The 13,749-nt window shown below is 39.0% G+C and overlaps 1 protein-coding gene across 2 annotated transcripts in view; it reads left to right on the top strand.

The window, feature by feature from the left end:
• LOC131062418 (DExH-box ATP-dependent RNA helicase DExH3) overlaps positions 1 to 13,749 on the top strand; it is a 222,870-nt gene that overhangs the window by 160,686 nt on the left and 48,435 nt on the right. For both annotated transcript variants that reach the window (XM_057996073.2, XM_057996074.2), the window contains exons 12-14: positions 8,722 to 8,925; positions 9,125 to 9,194; positions 9,380 to 9,528. In XM_057996073.2, coding sequence (XP_057852056.2) covers positions 8,722 to 8,925; positions 9,125 to 9,194; positions 9,380 to 9,528 — 423 coding nt within the window. The remainder of the gene's footprint in view (positions 1 to 8,721; positions 8,926 to 9,124; positions 9,195 to 9,379; positions 9,529 to 13,749) is intronic.

Raw genomic sequence — 13,749 nt, 5'->3', positions numbered from 1 at the left:
TAAATTTCGCCAGAGCTTTTGCAACAATCCAAGAACTTCTTACAAAATGAGGGAAACCAGTCCCCTTTAAACAGGCTCCAAAATTGGATGAATGGCCCAGATCTAATCTAAACAAGCGGCCTAGATTCATCCATAAAGCATGGCTGCCCATACCCATAAATGGGAGGCAAATATCAACAACCACCCCAAAATGAGTAATAACTACCCAAAAAGGATAATTAAAACTTATCCAAAATTATCCAAAAAGGTGCATTCATAAAGTTTTACATCTCAGTTGACTTGAAAGTCAAATATGACCCTTTTGGCCAAAAGTGCACTTTTCAAAATTTAAAAAGGAAAAAAAAGGTGCATTTTTAGGAAAGCGCTTTTTCTTTTCCAGTTTCAAATCCTTTTATCAAAAATTGACTTTCTTCATGCAAATATTCCCGCCAGAGATCTCGACCTGTTGCACGTTCCTCACGAACATACTCCTGGAACCTGATGCATAATTTGAAAAGCAGACTGAATGGAGGCATAGGAGGATGGCGAATTTTATATTGCATGCCTTCGAGGTATTGGTCTACCTGCTTCAGACCATCTTGCCAACTGGAACGATTACGCTCAAAGCACAACATGTCCGAGTGGAATTGACCGGCGAAGCCTAGGTCCTTAATGGAATAAGTGATCTTATTTGTTCCCAATCTTTCCTCCCAGTCTGGCGGTATTACTTCATCGGATTGGTCATTTACCCATCCCGAAACCATTGATCGAAGGATTATCTTGTGAAGTTCCTGCATGGTTTTCAGAATTACCTCGCATGCATTGTGTTCTCTATCGATGATTTCCTTCGCATCATTCTTCATGTTGATAGTCTTGTACCATTCCTTAAGAGTGGTGATGTTATGAGGATCTAGGATGGTGGGTAATGTAGGAATTTGTGCATGGGTCCAGAAAAGAGCGTTCATGAGGGGAAGAGTAGTGGCAGCCACTTCCTGGATGTGGAGGGATTCCTTCTTTACCTCTAATAACTTAACCAAAATGGTTTCTCGGTGGCGAGCCATTTCCTTCACTTCCTCGAGGATTCGTTCTCCCCTTTTTCTGATGCCTTGTATCCATTCCCTGATGGCCCTTGTGATGTCCCGTACTCCTTCAAATTCTGTTGTGGTCCTCTGTGCCAATGCTGTTGGGGGAATGTGGGATTCGGAGGCATTGTGTAATGGTCTCAGGATTTGATCGATGTACCCTTCGGCCTGCTCAGCACGAGCCCGATACATGTTCTTTTCAACTGTTATCTCTTCAAGCTGCTTGAGTATATTCTACACCGAACCTTTGAATTCTTCTTTTTCTTGCTCCTTAGTGGCTCGTCCAATGGGGACAGTTGTGATGCTATAATCCGCCAGTGTAATCTGATCTGCTGGCTTGTCTACAGGCCGGGCGGCGATGTGAAGAGTGCGATTCCTTTGATCATCCTTAGTCATTCTAGAATATGCCGTAGGCTTTTTCTTCCCCTTAGCATTAGCTTGGTCTATGCGCGAGAAGATGTCGTCCAGTGCGCTGGGCTCTGGCAATCAACCATTCTTGAGGTATTGTCTGGGCTGATGATATGGTTAAGTCTGCATTCTGTTCTTTGAGGTTTTCAGCCGACTCATCACAGATTTGCAGCTGTTCTGTTATCGGAGGGGTGGGGGAGGTGCCAAGTTCCTTACTTGCAGCTGAACTTTCTCCCATTTCACTGAACAGTTGTTTGGCGCCTTCATGTGATGGTTGCTCTTCAGTCCTTTCGAGCTCGCGAGTCTCCTCTGCCCTTTGCTCTCCTTCAACGGTAGAGTCATCTTTGGTTGTATTATGGAGCAGCAACTCATGGCGACTCTGTTGCGTGGGTTCATGCACTTCGATCCCTTGAATGGATGGAATCTCTCCTTCCTCTATTGGGTTACCCGGTTGGGTTGATTCAATGGCTCTTAGCTCAGCTTCTAACATGTCGGGTGCGAGAGGATCATTAGTTCCAAACGCATCAATGTCACTTTGAGAAGGTGGAGTAGGTATATAATCTAATTCCACTACATCGTCGGACGAACTGGGGTCCTTTGACGATGAAGTAACCTCTGGTCTTCTTATAGGAATCTTTTCCCTTCTCGTTCTCTTGGACGTCCAAGTCCCTCTGCAAGCCTTAGCCTTCTTTCTCTTCTTAGGTTTCTCAATTTCTTCTCTGGGTGCACTGGACGTTCCTTCATCTTCGGAAGACTGAGAATCGAGGCTGCCCATTAGGTGGTAAGTGAACTGGACTCCCTCATGAATTAGCCTCTCAATCTGCTGATGTAACCATTGGTCTGTGTATCTTGCTGGGGCTGCCATGACTGCCTCAAAATCAGGGATCGGGTCCTGTGACCAATCAACGCCTGGCAAAAGATGCCTTACCGCCTCAAATTCCCGGACTTGGAGGCAATTCCTTGAATCTGTGAGTTGATCTGGGACCCGGTGATATTCGAAGAGCCGTGTTTGCTGCACACTCAACATAGAATATTCACGTCTCTGGACTTCGTAGTCATCAAAGCAATATTTTCCAATAGTCTTCAACTGATTCCTTTGCTCTGTACCGCCTGCCACAGGCTCTCTTCGCCAGATTATCGTGATCGAAATATTTTCTCAGAAAATGGTCTTGTAGGCCACAAGAGGCCAGCTCTGTGAGGGATTCCTCTGCTAGGGTGGGGGTCTTCAGATGGACGTCTTGGTTGCCTATGATCATGGGGAATGCGATTCCAGCCTGCTTGCTTTCTCTGAGTAAGATGCTGGCCGGACGTGACTGCCTTGTGACCTCCATAAGAACTACTTTGTCGGTTGGGTACCGTGGAAATCGGAGAGGGGCACCATCAAAGCCCGCTATTCGGAAATAGGAGAACCATGGGAACTGGATGAACCAGGCCCCGTATCTTTGTACTAGAATAGTAGCCTGCTCTGAGAGCCTTATGTGTAATCTTCCCTGCATTAGCCTGACCAGGTGCATTGTGAAGGCGTCATTGACATGCTCATATTGGCCAACTGCGTAAGCTGGGCTGCTCTTTTCCCTCTGAGCTATATCTTGGTAATGCAGCTGTGGGTAACAATCATAGACCTTTACCTGACTAGGCCCATTCCCGATTTCACCTTTCATTATCAAACCTAGTAGCGGCTGGTTCTTGGTGAACGTGTAGACCAAATAAGAGGTCATAGTGAAGTATTTCTTTGTTTCAAGCTCTATCAGCTGAGTGTGGATGTTGTCGCTTATGATCTGGGCCCAGTCAAACTTAGACTTCCCAGCGAAGACTTGCTCTGTGAAATAAAATATCCACTCTTCAAAGTAGTTGGATTTAGGAAGTCCCATATCTCGGCTGAGTAATGTGACTATATCCCTATGCTCATTATGAAAATCACTTCTGGGGGTCTTTTTCACAATCCTGGTGCTCGGAAGCCTTCTCTCCTTGTACCACTTTTCGTTGATCAGTGCTCTGCATCGGGCCGGATTCATATCATATGCCACCTGTGCTTCATCTATAGTCGTGGCCGTGGGATTGTTTGGGAAGGGAATGTCGAATGCATCGCCAATGGCCTCAGGAGTGAAGTTGGCAAGAGTCATATTCTCGAGGAGCACCAATCTGGAATTTGGCTGATAATGCCGGGCAACCTCTATTACTAACTCATAGTTCTATACTGCTGGAGGAAATCCTGCCGCTTGGGCGATGCCACTTTCCACCATCTATCTAGGCTTGCCATATGCGTTAGGGGAGAAGACCCGATTCCTGAAGTCCTGGATGTTGATATGGCCTAGGTCGGTATCACCGATATTGTCCCAGACGCTCTGAACTTTTGACTCCCTCAATCCTCCTCTTTGATACTGATACTTCATCCTTTCAACTTTGCGTGGGATATCTGATTTGGGTGCTTGCGATGTCTCGGCTGCAGCTGACGTCTTTGATGATTCTACCGCCGATTTAGGCATTTATCCTGCACAACCGGATGCGGATTACTAGGTGATACAAAAGAAGTAAGGCGGGTTAGATAGAAAATATTCCAGCATTCAAGGATTAATTGAAAATTTAGATTGGACATGGAGCGACATTTCTAGCTGAAAGCTTGATTGATTTAAACCAAAGTATTCATGAAGCTTTTGATTGCGAATTTATACTTAACACTTTCTGGATTAATTCTCAACAGGGACAAAGCTCGAAAAATTCTCCTAAGTTTGAAAATACAATTTCTGGTTAAACCTTAGGAGCAAATTCTAATTTTGATTGCTTTGCACAACGTTTTACAAGCGGAAAAAGATGCGAATTTCGAAAATTTAAGCATTTTAATCGAATTTTGCACACACATCTATTTGATTTATAAGCATTTCAAATGATCAAGAGAGGCAAAGCGTACTTACCTGATGAGAGTGGATGGCGAGAAATTGCCTGACGTGCTGTGCAAAGAGGAATGGACAGCTCTGCAAATTTTGGAATTTCAATGGTTATCCTTTAATTCAAATTTTCGCAGTTGTTGGATGGAAAAGAATTTGTCATTTTAGACTAAGCGATTTTTACCATCGGCAGTTGGTAATTTGAACTTGAATGATTGGAATGGTTTGTGTCAGCATTTTACCTTGAATGCAATTTATACTCTCTGGCTCCCCCTTTCAAAATTGAACGTGATCCTTCCTTACGCTAAATTCGGCAGTATGGAGGGGTTTTACAAATTCGAATTCCTTACTTGCCCTACGCGTTGCAGTTTTGAGGTTTTATGGCGAATTTCGGAGCTATGGCGCTGTTTTGCAAACTTAAACTGCGTTTCCTAAACCCTAAGGGCGAACTTCAGACCATTGCTTTCTTGGATCCTTTAACGTTTTTGTCATTTAGATAAACTTCGGACCATTGGGCGCCCTTTGCAAGTTATACAAACTTCGGATCCTAAGGCGTCCTTCGCGATTTTCGCATCTTTTGGCAAAATTTCGGAGCATTCATGAACTTCGGACCATAAGCGCCTTTTGGAATTTTGCGATTTTGAAAGAACTTCGGAGTTTTCTCGATTTTCGCAAACTTTGGAGTTTTCGGACCTTAAACGCCTTTTGGCAAATTTACCCAGATTTCGGACCATAAGTGCCTTTTGGAATTTCGCGATTTTGAAAGAACTTCAGAGTTTTCTCGATTTTCGCCAACTTTGGAGTTTTCGGATCTTAAACGCCTTTTGGCGAATTTACCCAGATTTCGGACCATAAGGCATATTTTGCAATTTTATCATATTTTTGAATTTCGGCCCCAGGGTCCGAAATTAGGTGACTTAAGGTAATTTCGGACCATTTGGGGTCTTTTGCAAACTGAAGGTAATTTCGGACCTTAGGCGCATTTTGCAAATTTATACAAATTTTTAAATTTCGGCCCCAGGGTCTGAAATTAGATGCTTTAAGTGAAATTTGGACCTGTGGGGTTTTTTTGCAACTTTTAAAGGCATTTTCGGACCTTAAGGCAGTTTTGGGAATTTTTTTGAAATTTTGAAATTTTACCCCAGGGTCCAAAATTCGGTCCCCTGGGCGATTTTGGCAATCTTTTAACCTTGTGAAGTTTTAAAATTTTGGCCTCTGGGTCCGAAATTCGGCCCATAAGGCAATTTTGGCAACTTAAGTGAAACTTTGGACCTTGGACCAGTTTTCGCTAGATTCTACAAATTTTGGATTTTGGAGGTTTTGGAATTTTAAGGCATTTTCGGACCCTTGGCCGATTTTGGTGATCTTAACAAATTTGAAATTTCTCTCAATTTGGCCTAAAAGTCCAAAACTTTACTCCTAGAGCGATTTTAACTTTCTCCTCGAGAAGCGCGAGTTTGGGCACTTAGGCAAGTTTGTCAACCTTGGCATTTTGGCTAGGAAAGTCGCTCCTTCATCAGCAGGCGAAAATCATCCTTCATTCAAATCCCACAAACATCGCAAAGACAAACCTTATGAAATCTATCTCATCGCTCTTGTGCGAAAAACGACAACTTTGGGTCCTCGTGCGATCTTCAGACGCACTGCTCTTTGCTTGGCGGGCTTCGCCAATCTTTATGACCTTATGCCTATCCAAGGCGATTTCACAATTTTGAACAAACTCTTGGCATTCATGCTCGAGGGCTTAGACTAGCCTGATGGAATTATCGGCTCTTTCCTTTGACATCATCACTTCACGGACTAGTCGCGGACTCGCTCGAAAGGACACGAGATGCTCTGTGCGAAACTCAACTGGGTGAAGACGAAAGTCTCAAAAACAGGAAGGGGGACCCTGTCGGCGACAGGGAGCGTGTGCAACGCACAACACTATGGTGTAACATGCAAATGAATATAAAGATTTTTCCGAACTTACTATTTTTAGTAAGTTGCAACGACTACTCAGAATGTGGTAAAAATTACTTGGGAAACACTTACTATTTTTAGTAGTGTGCTATTTATAGTAAGTACTATTTTGGTAGGTTGTTGTGGTCCAGTTCAGAAGCTATGGCAGGTAGTGCGGTTTTTTAGGATTCTAGCCTTGAGATTTTTTTGAGCAATATTCGGTATATGACAATTAAAGTATTTTTTAATACTTTATTATTTTCCCCTTAACCTAGGCGTAAATGGTGTATGACATAAAGGGGGTGGATTTGATATTTAATTTATCAACTTATAGCCTAAGTTTCGACGCCCATGGAGGTGTTTTTGATAAAAAGGGATTATGACTTTACAATATATTTGATATTTGCTTAAGGGAGAAATACATTGTTGCTAAATAAAATATCTAAAAGTCATTTCCCTAAGTTTATGTTGAGCGCTCACGTATTATATTATTGGCAATTTTAATAAGTGACTCATCTATGCACTTGGGCGATTTGGGAAGGAGATGGAATGAAATGAAATGAAAGGAAAATTAAAAGAAATTTGAATGTCACTGTTTAATCCCATATTGGAGGGAAAGGAAGTTCGATTTGGAGAGAAGATTATAAATAAAGGCTTTGGGCTCTCATTTTGGGTATCCAAGAATTTTATAACGAAATGCTGTCGAAATGCTGTTGGAATGCTTCGAGGAATGCTTACCTCCTAGACTATTTGCTTAGCTTCTCGCTTGAAAGATAGCGACTAGTTGAGTTTGGGGATTGTTCTTCACTCAGAAGAATGGATGGATTCATTGCTAGTGTGTGTTCGAGTTTTCTGATTCTGGAGTGCTGTGTGGATTTTCAAGTTGCTGGTTTTGGTGTGGCTGTAGCATGTTTTCGTTCATAACTCTCTGTCCGGGTGTCAGCTCATTCTGGGTAGTGGCTCATTCTCTTCCTATGTCCCAGGCGATTATTCTTGTAAGTTGGTAGAGCTTAATTTGGTGTATTCATTTTTTAAATGCAAGTTGTACTTCTGCCCTAGCCGTACCATGTTGGGCTGCCTGGGAATGCGTGCAAGAATTCATTTGGGGTATTTGATGCAGTTTGTTGGGTCTAGCTTAATCGCCTGTCTCATATCTTTCATTTGCAACTGTTTGGGGGTCATTCCGTTGAGTGTGGGCAAAGTTATGAGCTTTTTGGTGAGTTTTTAGGTTGCTGGTCTGCGTTTTTCTAGCGTGTGGTTTGCTTTTTCGGAGTGTGAAGTTGTTAGTGTGGAGTGCATTCTTGGTGTTGTTGGTCTATGTTGGTTTTGGAAGTGAATATCTTATTATTTGCAGCTGTTGGACTTGTTATCAGCACTTGATTTACCATTCTTATTCATTTTGTAATGCTGCTTAGTAGTCCTAATAGCAAGTTTCTTGATTACTCTTAGTCCCACTGCATAAGTGGAAGAGGCTGGCTTTGCCACCTATCTTTGGACAACGATATCTCATAATTAGAAAATCCATAGTACGCATTGTAAAACTGATTAGTAGTACTAACAACTATCTATTTCTGGATTGTTGCTCAGGACCCACTGAATAAGTGGAAGAGACTGGCTTGCCGCCTTTCTTTATTATTGCAACACTGTCCTCCCGCTGAATAAGAGGCTGAGTAGATTGCAATTCCATTTTCAGTCCTCCCACTGGATAAGTGGTCGAGTGATTGTTGCTATTTTCAGTTCCTTGTAATCTTGTAATTGGTTGGTTGTACCGCCAAACTGCTGTGGAAATTTCTATCACCTGCTGGATAAGTGAAGGGGCTGGCTTGCCGCCTAGTATTGTAATTTGAATTGTAATTTTCAGTTGATCATTGAGCTAACAATCCCCTTAGCACTGCATGCTCTCACCTTCCCACATTGGGTTCTTGGTGATTAGAAAGTGGAAGAGTTACTTTCAGTAGTGGTTGTAATTTTCATTTACTAATCCTAATGGGTGCTTGTGGTTTTGTAACTGGAAAAATTTGAAAAAAAATTATGGTGAATATTTCAAAATGATTCTACCTATAGAAAAGGACAATATTTTTTTTGTATGTTTTCTTTTGTTTGCTTTCGTGAAATATCTCTTGCATGTACAGGTGGCAGTATGTCACAATAAAAAAGAAGGGTTTTGAACTGCTTGATGGATCACATTTTTTTAATGTTATACAATTTTCTATGTTCTTTCTAGTCAATATAATCTAAAAGGTAGGAAACTTTTCTTTTCTGCGGAGATAGGTAATATTATATCCTGTTTTATGTGAGACAATAGGAATGATGTGCATAGGGGCAAAATTGTTTGAATTTTATTTTTTGGGGCCTCAAGTTTAGTTTTTTGTTTTAAGTTCTATGTTTGATTCATTATCCTATGGAATTTGTTGTGTATTATGTAGAGGAGAGGCAGAGCTGGACGTGTTCAACCTGGAGAATGCTTTCATCTTTATCCAAGATGTGTGTATGATGCATTTGCAGAATATCAGTTGCCAGAACTTCTGAGAACACCTCTGCACTCTATTTGTTTACAAATTAAGAGTCTGCAGCTTGGAAGCATTAGTGACTTTTTGTCCAGTGCATTACAGCCACCAGAACCACTTGCAGTATGTATTATAAGCACCTTCCCGTGCAGTGATTTCATTCAGTTGTTCAACCTTTCCAAATAATGTGCTGTATCTGCTCGTACATAAATGATTATTTTTATTTATTTTAATGGATCTGTTTACATATGGATAATGTTTTCCAACCATCTGAAACTTTTTGAAACTGTCGAAATATTAATGAGCTTCTACCTTGTTTTAGGTTCAAAATGCAATTGCATTTTTAAAGATGATAGGAGCCTTGGATGAAAAGGAAAGTTTAACCAATCTTGGTGAGCATTTTAAGTTTGGACCTGTTATTGAAAACTTACACTTGTTCTTCATGAGCTGAAATTTGAGATGTTTTTGAATATGTAGTTGGTAGAAATAAAGTTTCTTTGAGGTGTTTGAGAGTTTATGTTCAAATTGCATTCATGGAGCATGGATAAGAGACCTTCATATATACATTTTGTGGCAGGAAAATACTTATCAATTCTTCCTGTGGATCCTAAGCTTGGAAAAATGTTGATTTATGGTGCTGTTTTCCGCTGCCTAGATCCTGTACTCACGATTGCTTCAGGCTTAAGTGTCAGGGATCCTTTTTTGCTACCACAAGATAAGAAAGATGTATGTGGTGCTGTAAGAATGACTTGCTTGAGATATTATAGGACTGTTTTATGTATTTGGTTATCTATGCAAAAATAATACACTAATGCCAATTTCCTTTGTGTAAAGATGATTAACCAGGCATAATCAGTTGTAAACTCATCATACTTCTTGTGAATGTGATAGCTAGCTGCTCTCTATCTCTTTTGCTTTTCTTTTATTGATCCTTATGTTTCAATTTTGATTCTTGAAGTTAATGTAATATGAACCATGATTGATACGGGGTTCAAGTAAATACTGTCTGTATTTGGTTTCCTTTTTGTATTCATTATTCTTGAGTATCCCAATCAGTTGATGAGTTGGGCAACCTGTATATCCATTTCTCCCAACTTCTACAAAAAGTTTTGATGTTTGGAAATGCAATAAAATATTTGAAGTTAGGGTTTGGAAAACCAGTTAAGTTCCCATTTTTTCTTTAATTATATGAAAGAAAGGAATAAATTTATTATACACATCTATTTTATTAGGGAATCAGGCAGGGAAATAGCTAGAATATTTTCTGAGCAATGATAAACATAAAATCTGTGATTGTCTATTGCATAATTCAAAAACTTGGTGAGGTACTTGCAAATTTAGGAGGCAAACCAAGTGGGGAAGTTACTTGCCAAAAAACTTTCTGGTGAGTGATTGGCCAGAAAACTTGTCAACTCGTCAAAATCAGAGAGTGAAAGCCAAAAACTTGAATGGTGCCTAATGTCAATCAACAGCAGAAAAAAACCTAAAAACCCTCTTCTTTTTTGAATTTTCTCCTTCGAGCTTTTGACTTACTGACACATTGACCTGATTGTGTTCATTTTCAAGTGATTTTGATTGATTCCAAGTGATTGTGGACTGATTTATTCAGTTTACTTGAAGGTAACTCTGTTTTTTATATTCTGATTTTTGTTTTTGTTTTCTCCCTTTCATTCTAGGGTATTATCAATTCATTTTTTATTTTTTCCCATTATTTCTTCAAGAGTTAGGGTTTACAATGTACAATACTACAGTGCTTAGTTGTTTTATTTAATTTTCCCTTTTAGCTGTAGTTTTATTTTTCCAATACAATGTCATTAATGTATGGCAATGCAAGGAACTCTGCTTGGAAGCATTGTGCATGAGGTACAGAGACAAGAATGGTGGTGTGTAATTAAGTAATGTCCTAATTTTGACAAATAAAATATTATTTAATTCCTTAAAGATTAAAATATATCAAAAAAGGAATTAATATCAAAAAAGGAATTAAGTTAATTATTTAATATTATTTCCAATTGGTAATATTTAATAATTATTTAAGTGACTATAGAAAAGTAATATTGATTAAAGTCACTAACTAATGGTGGCAACTGCAAGGGAACTGAATTCATTATTATTTAAAGAAGCTTTGGAGATGGAGGCAGATATGGAATGATTTATTATTTTCTTTAGTTGATTTGAGAGGTTTCTCAAACTTATCTTATCGGGATGGTAACTTGAGGAAGACATTTTTGGCAGTGTAAGATCTACCCTAGGTGGAGGAAGAATCATCTAGATTCTTCATTTGGACTAATAATGGAGATTGCAGAGATTTGAAAGTTAGCGAATATCAGACTTTCATTCAGAGGTATTGAAGATTATCATTGCTAACATTATTAATATAGGATTCGCATACAAATATTATTAATAATAGTTAGGCATGGAAGTAATGAATGTGAAGACTATACATTATGACCAGTTCCTTGTTATGCACTGCATGAAAATTTCCAATATATTTTTGTGAGCATTTTCTTGGTAGTATTGTAGTGTTTGGTGATTTATCTGTATTCCCACAGAGGCATCGTTTGGAGATATTCATCAGAAGGTAATAATTCATGCTGATGGACAGGAGGAGAGTTGGTGAAGTCTTCAGGAAGAAAAACTTAGTATTGATTGCACAAAGACGATAGGGTTGTTGGGTTTTAATATACACACTATCTCTTTGGCGTTAGTTGAAGACAACTATATGTGACAAATATCAAACACACCTAAACTATATGTGGTCGGATGTATTTGGATTGTTGGTGAATTTATTTTATTATGAAGTGGGCCTTCACAATCCATCAGGAATCAATAAAGTTACCTGCTTCCTAATAATAATACTATCGGAATAGATTTTAGAATCTACAGGTTGCATGGAAATAACTGTTTGAGTTGGATATTTAATCATCATATGAATCCGCACTATTGTTTACACTTGTGACGATTGGTTCATTTGATTGGGAGGATCTTATTATTAACATAGGTTCACATAAAAATATTATTAATAATAGTTGGGCATGGAAGTATTGAATGCCAAGACTATACTATGAGATTGGTTCCTTGCTATGCATGGCATGAAAGTTTCCAATTTATTTTTGTGAGTGTTTTCTTAGAAATATTGTGATTTTTGGTGATTTATCTGTATTCCCACAGAGGCATTGTTTGGAGATATTCATCGGAAGGTGTTAATTCATGCCGATGGATAGGAGGAGAGTTGGTGAAGTCTTCAGGAAGAAAAATTCAGTATTGATTGCACAAAGACTATAGGGTTATTGGGTTTTAATATACACACTATCTCTTCGGTGTTAGTTGAATACAACGCTATGTGACAAATATTAAATACACCTAGACTATATGTGGTTGGATGTTATCGGATTATTGGTGAATTTATTTTATTATGAAGCGGGCCTTCACAATCCATCAGAAATCAATAAAGTTACCTGCTTCTTAATAGTACTCAATCGGAATAGATTAAGAATGTACAGGTTGTGTGGAGATAACTGGTTGAGTTGGATATTTCATCATCATATGAGTCCACAATATTGTATACACTTGTGACGATTGGTTCTTTTGATTGGGAGGATCTTAATTGATAGGACTGAAGTGTTTACAGCCTGCGGAAGTAATTGGTAATTGTGATTGGAGTCATTCATTGCACAACAAATCGTTGATACTAGTGTGTGGTACTGATGGTGCGATTATGGCATTGAGTGTATCTTTGATGATGTTTGATAATATTATTGAAGCATTGCTTTTTCTTCTTTTCTACAATCTACTGAGATGTGAATAAAGACATTGGAGCAACCGGTCAGGATATCTGAAGTGGAGTTTTAAGCTTTGGGTTCGCACTATTATTATAATCCTCTCATCTTTACTACATTGGAGAATTTGATCCCTAAACCTGATATCAGGCCTTACTGGTGGTTGGTGGTTACATTGAGTTCCACATCAAGGAACCATTAGTTGCATCAGACAGTTTGTTTATAAGTTGTCCATTGGTTGTTCGGGTATTTTGTTGGAGAGTTTTAGGGCTGGATGGTGTCTAGTATTCGTATGTAGCTTTCAAAGAGCAGGTTGTATATTCCCAAGTGCACATTCAATTCATTATTATTGATATTGTATACCATTAAAGTTGTGAATAAACACAAATCTCTGTTAAATTACTATGCAGTAAAGGAAGCAGTAATAATCAGTATTTCTCTCTAACTTATGTGTTTTTCAAACCTCGGTGTATTGCTGGAACCTCTATTACCGTATTGTTTATAATGAGGTCAACATCTGATATAAACCAATATAAGGTCTATTACAGTTTGTTGGTTTTAATCTTTCTGACATAGAACGTATGGTATTTTATATGACAAATAACCTAGTTAACATATAAGACTTGATCAGGGAGATATCAAACTGTTTGTTGTAATGCCAGATCCCTAAATTGAAGTGTAAGTATAGATTTGCTTGTGTGTTGAATCAGCTTCTGGATTTTACAAATTATTTTCCATTGTGGATGAGAGAAGACATCAATTGCTTGGATTTAACCTTCTATGAATCCCTAGATGAGATGTGTAGCTCTAGGGTTCAGTGGAGCCAGACATTACATGAGAGATTACAACTTTTGTTGCTTCATATGAGGGGAGGAAAATAGAAAAGAGGACAACTGAGGCAGTGGTAGTTCTTATAAATTCTCCTCTAGTATTAAAGTTTGATTTAGTGGGCTCTTGCATTAGCCTAGGGAAATGGGGCTTTTCCACTACAAATAGTTCTAAGCGGATATTACGATCATAACCATAGGGTTTTTTTGTTCCTTGTAATAATCTTGGTGGACAACCTTTGTTTGAAGGTAATGTGTTGAACCAAGGGAAGCATAATTAATAAGGTTGGCATGTGCCAATTTTAGTACTGTAACAATATGCCATTCATTGTTGCAAGGAG

The sequence above is a fragment of the Cryptomeria japonica genome, chromosome 3 (assembly GCF_030272615.1).
Source record: "Cryptomeria japonica chromosome 3, Sugi_1.0, whole genome shotgun sequence".
In the NCBI taxonomy this organism is placed as follows: Eukaryota; Viridiplantae; Streptophyta; class Pinopsida; order Cupressales; family Cupressaceae; genus Cryptomeria; species Cryptomeria japonica.
The sequence above is the reverse complement of the archived record's forward strand: the minus strand, read 5'-3'. Positions and strand labels throughout refer to the sequence as shown.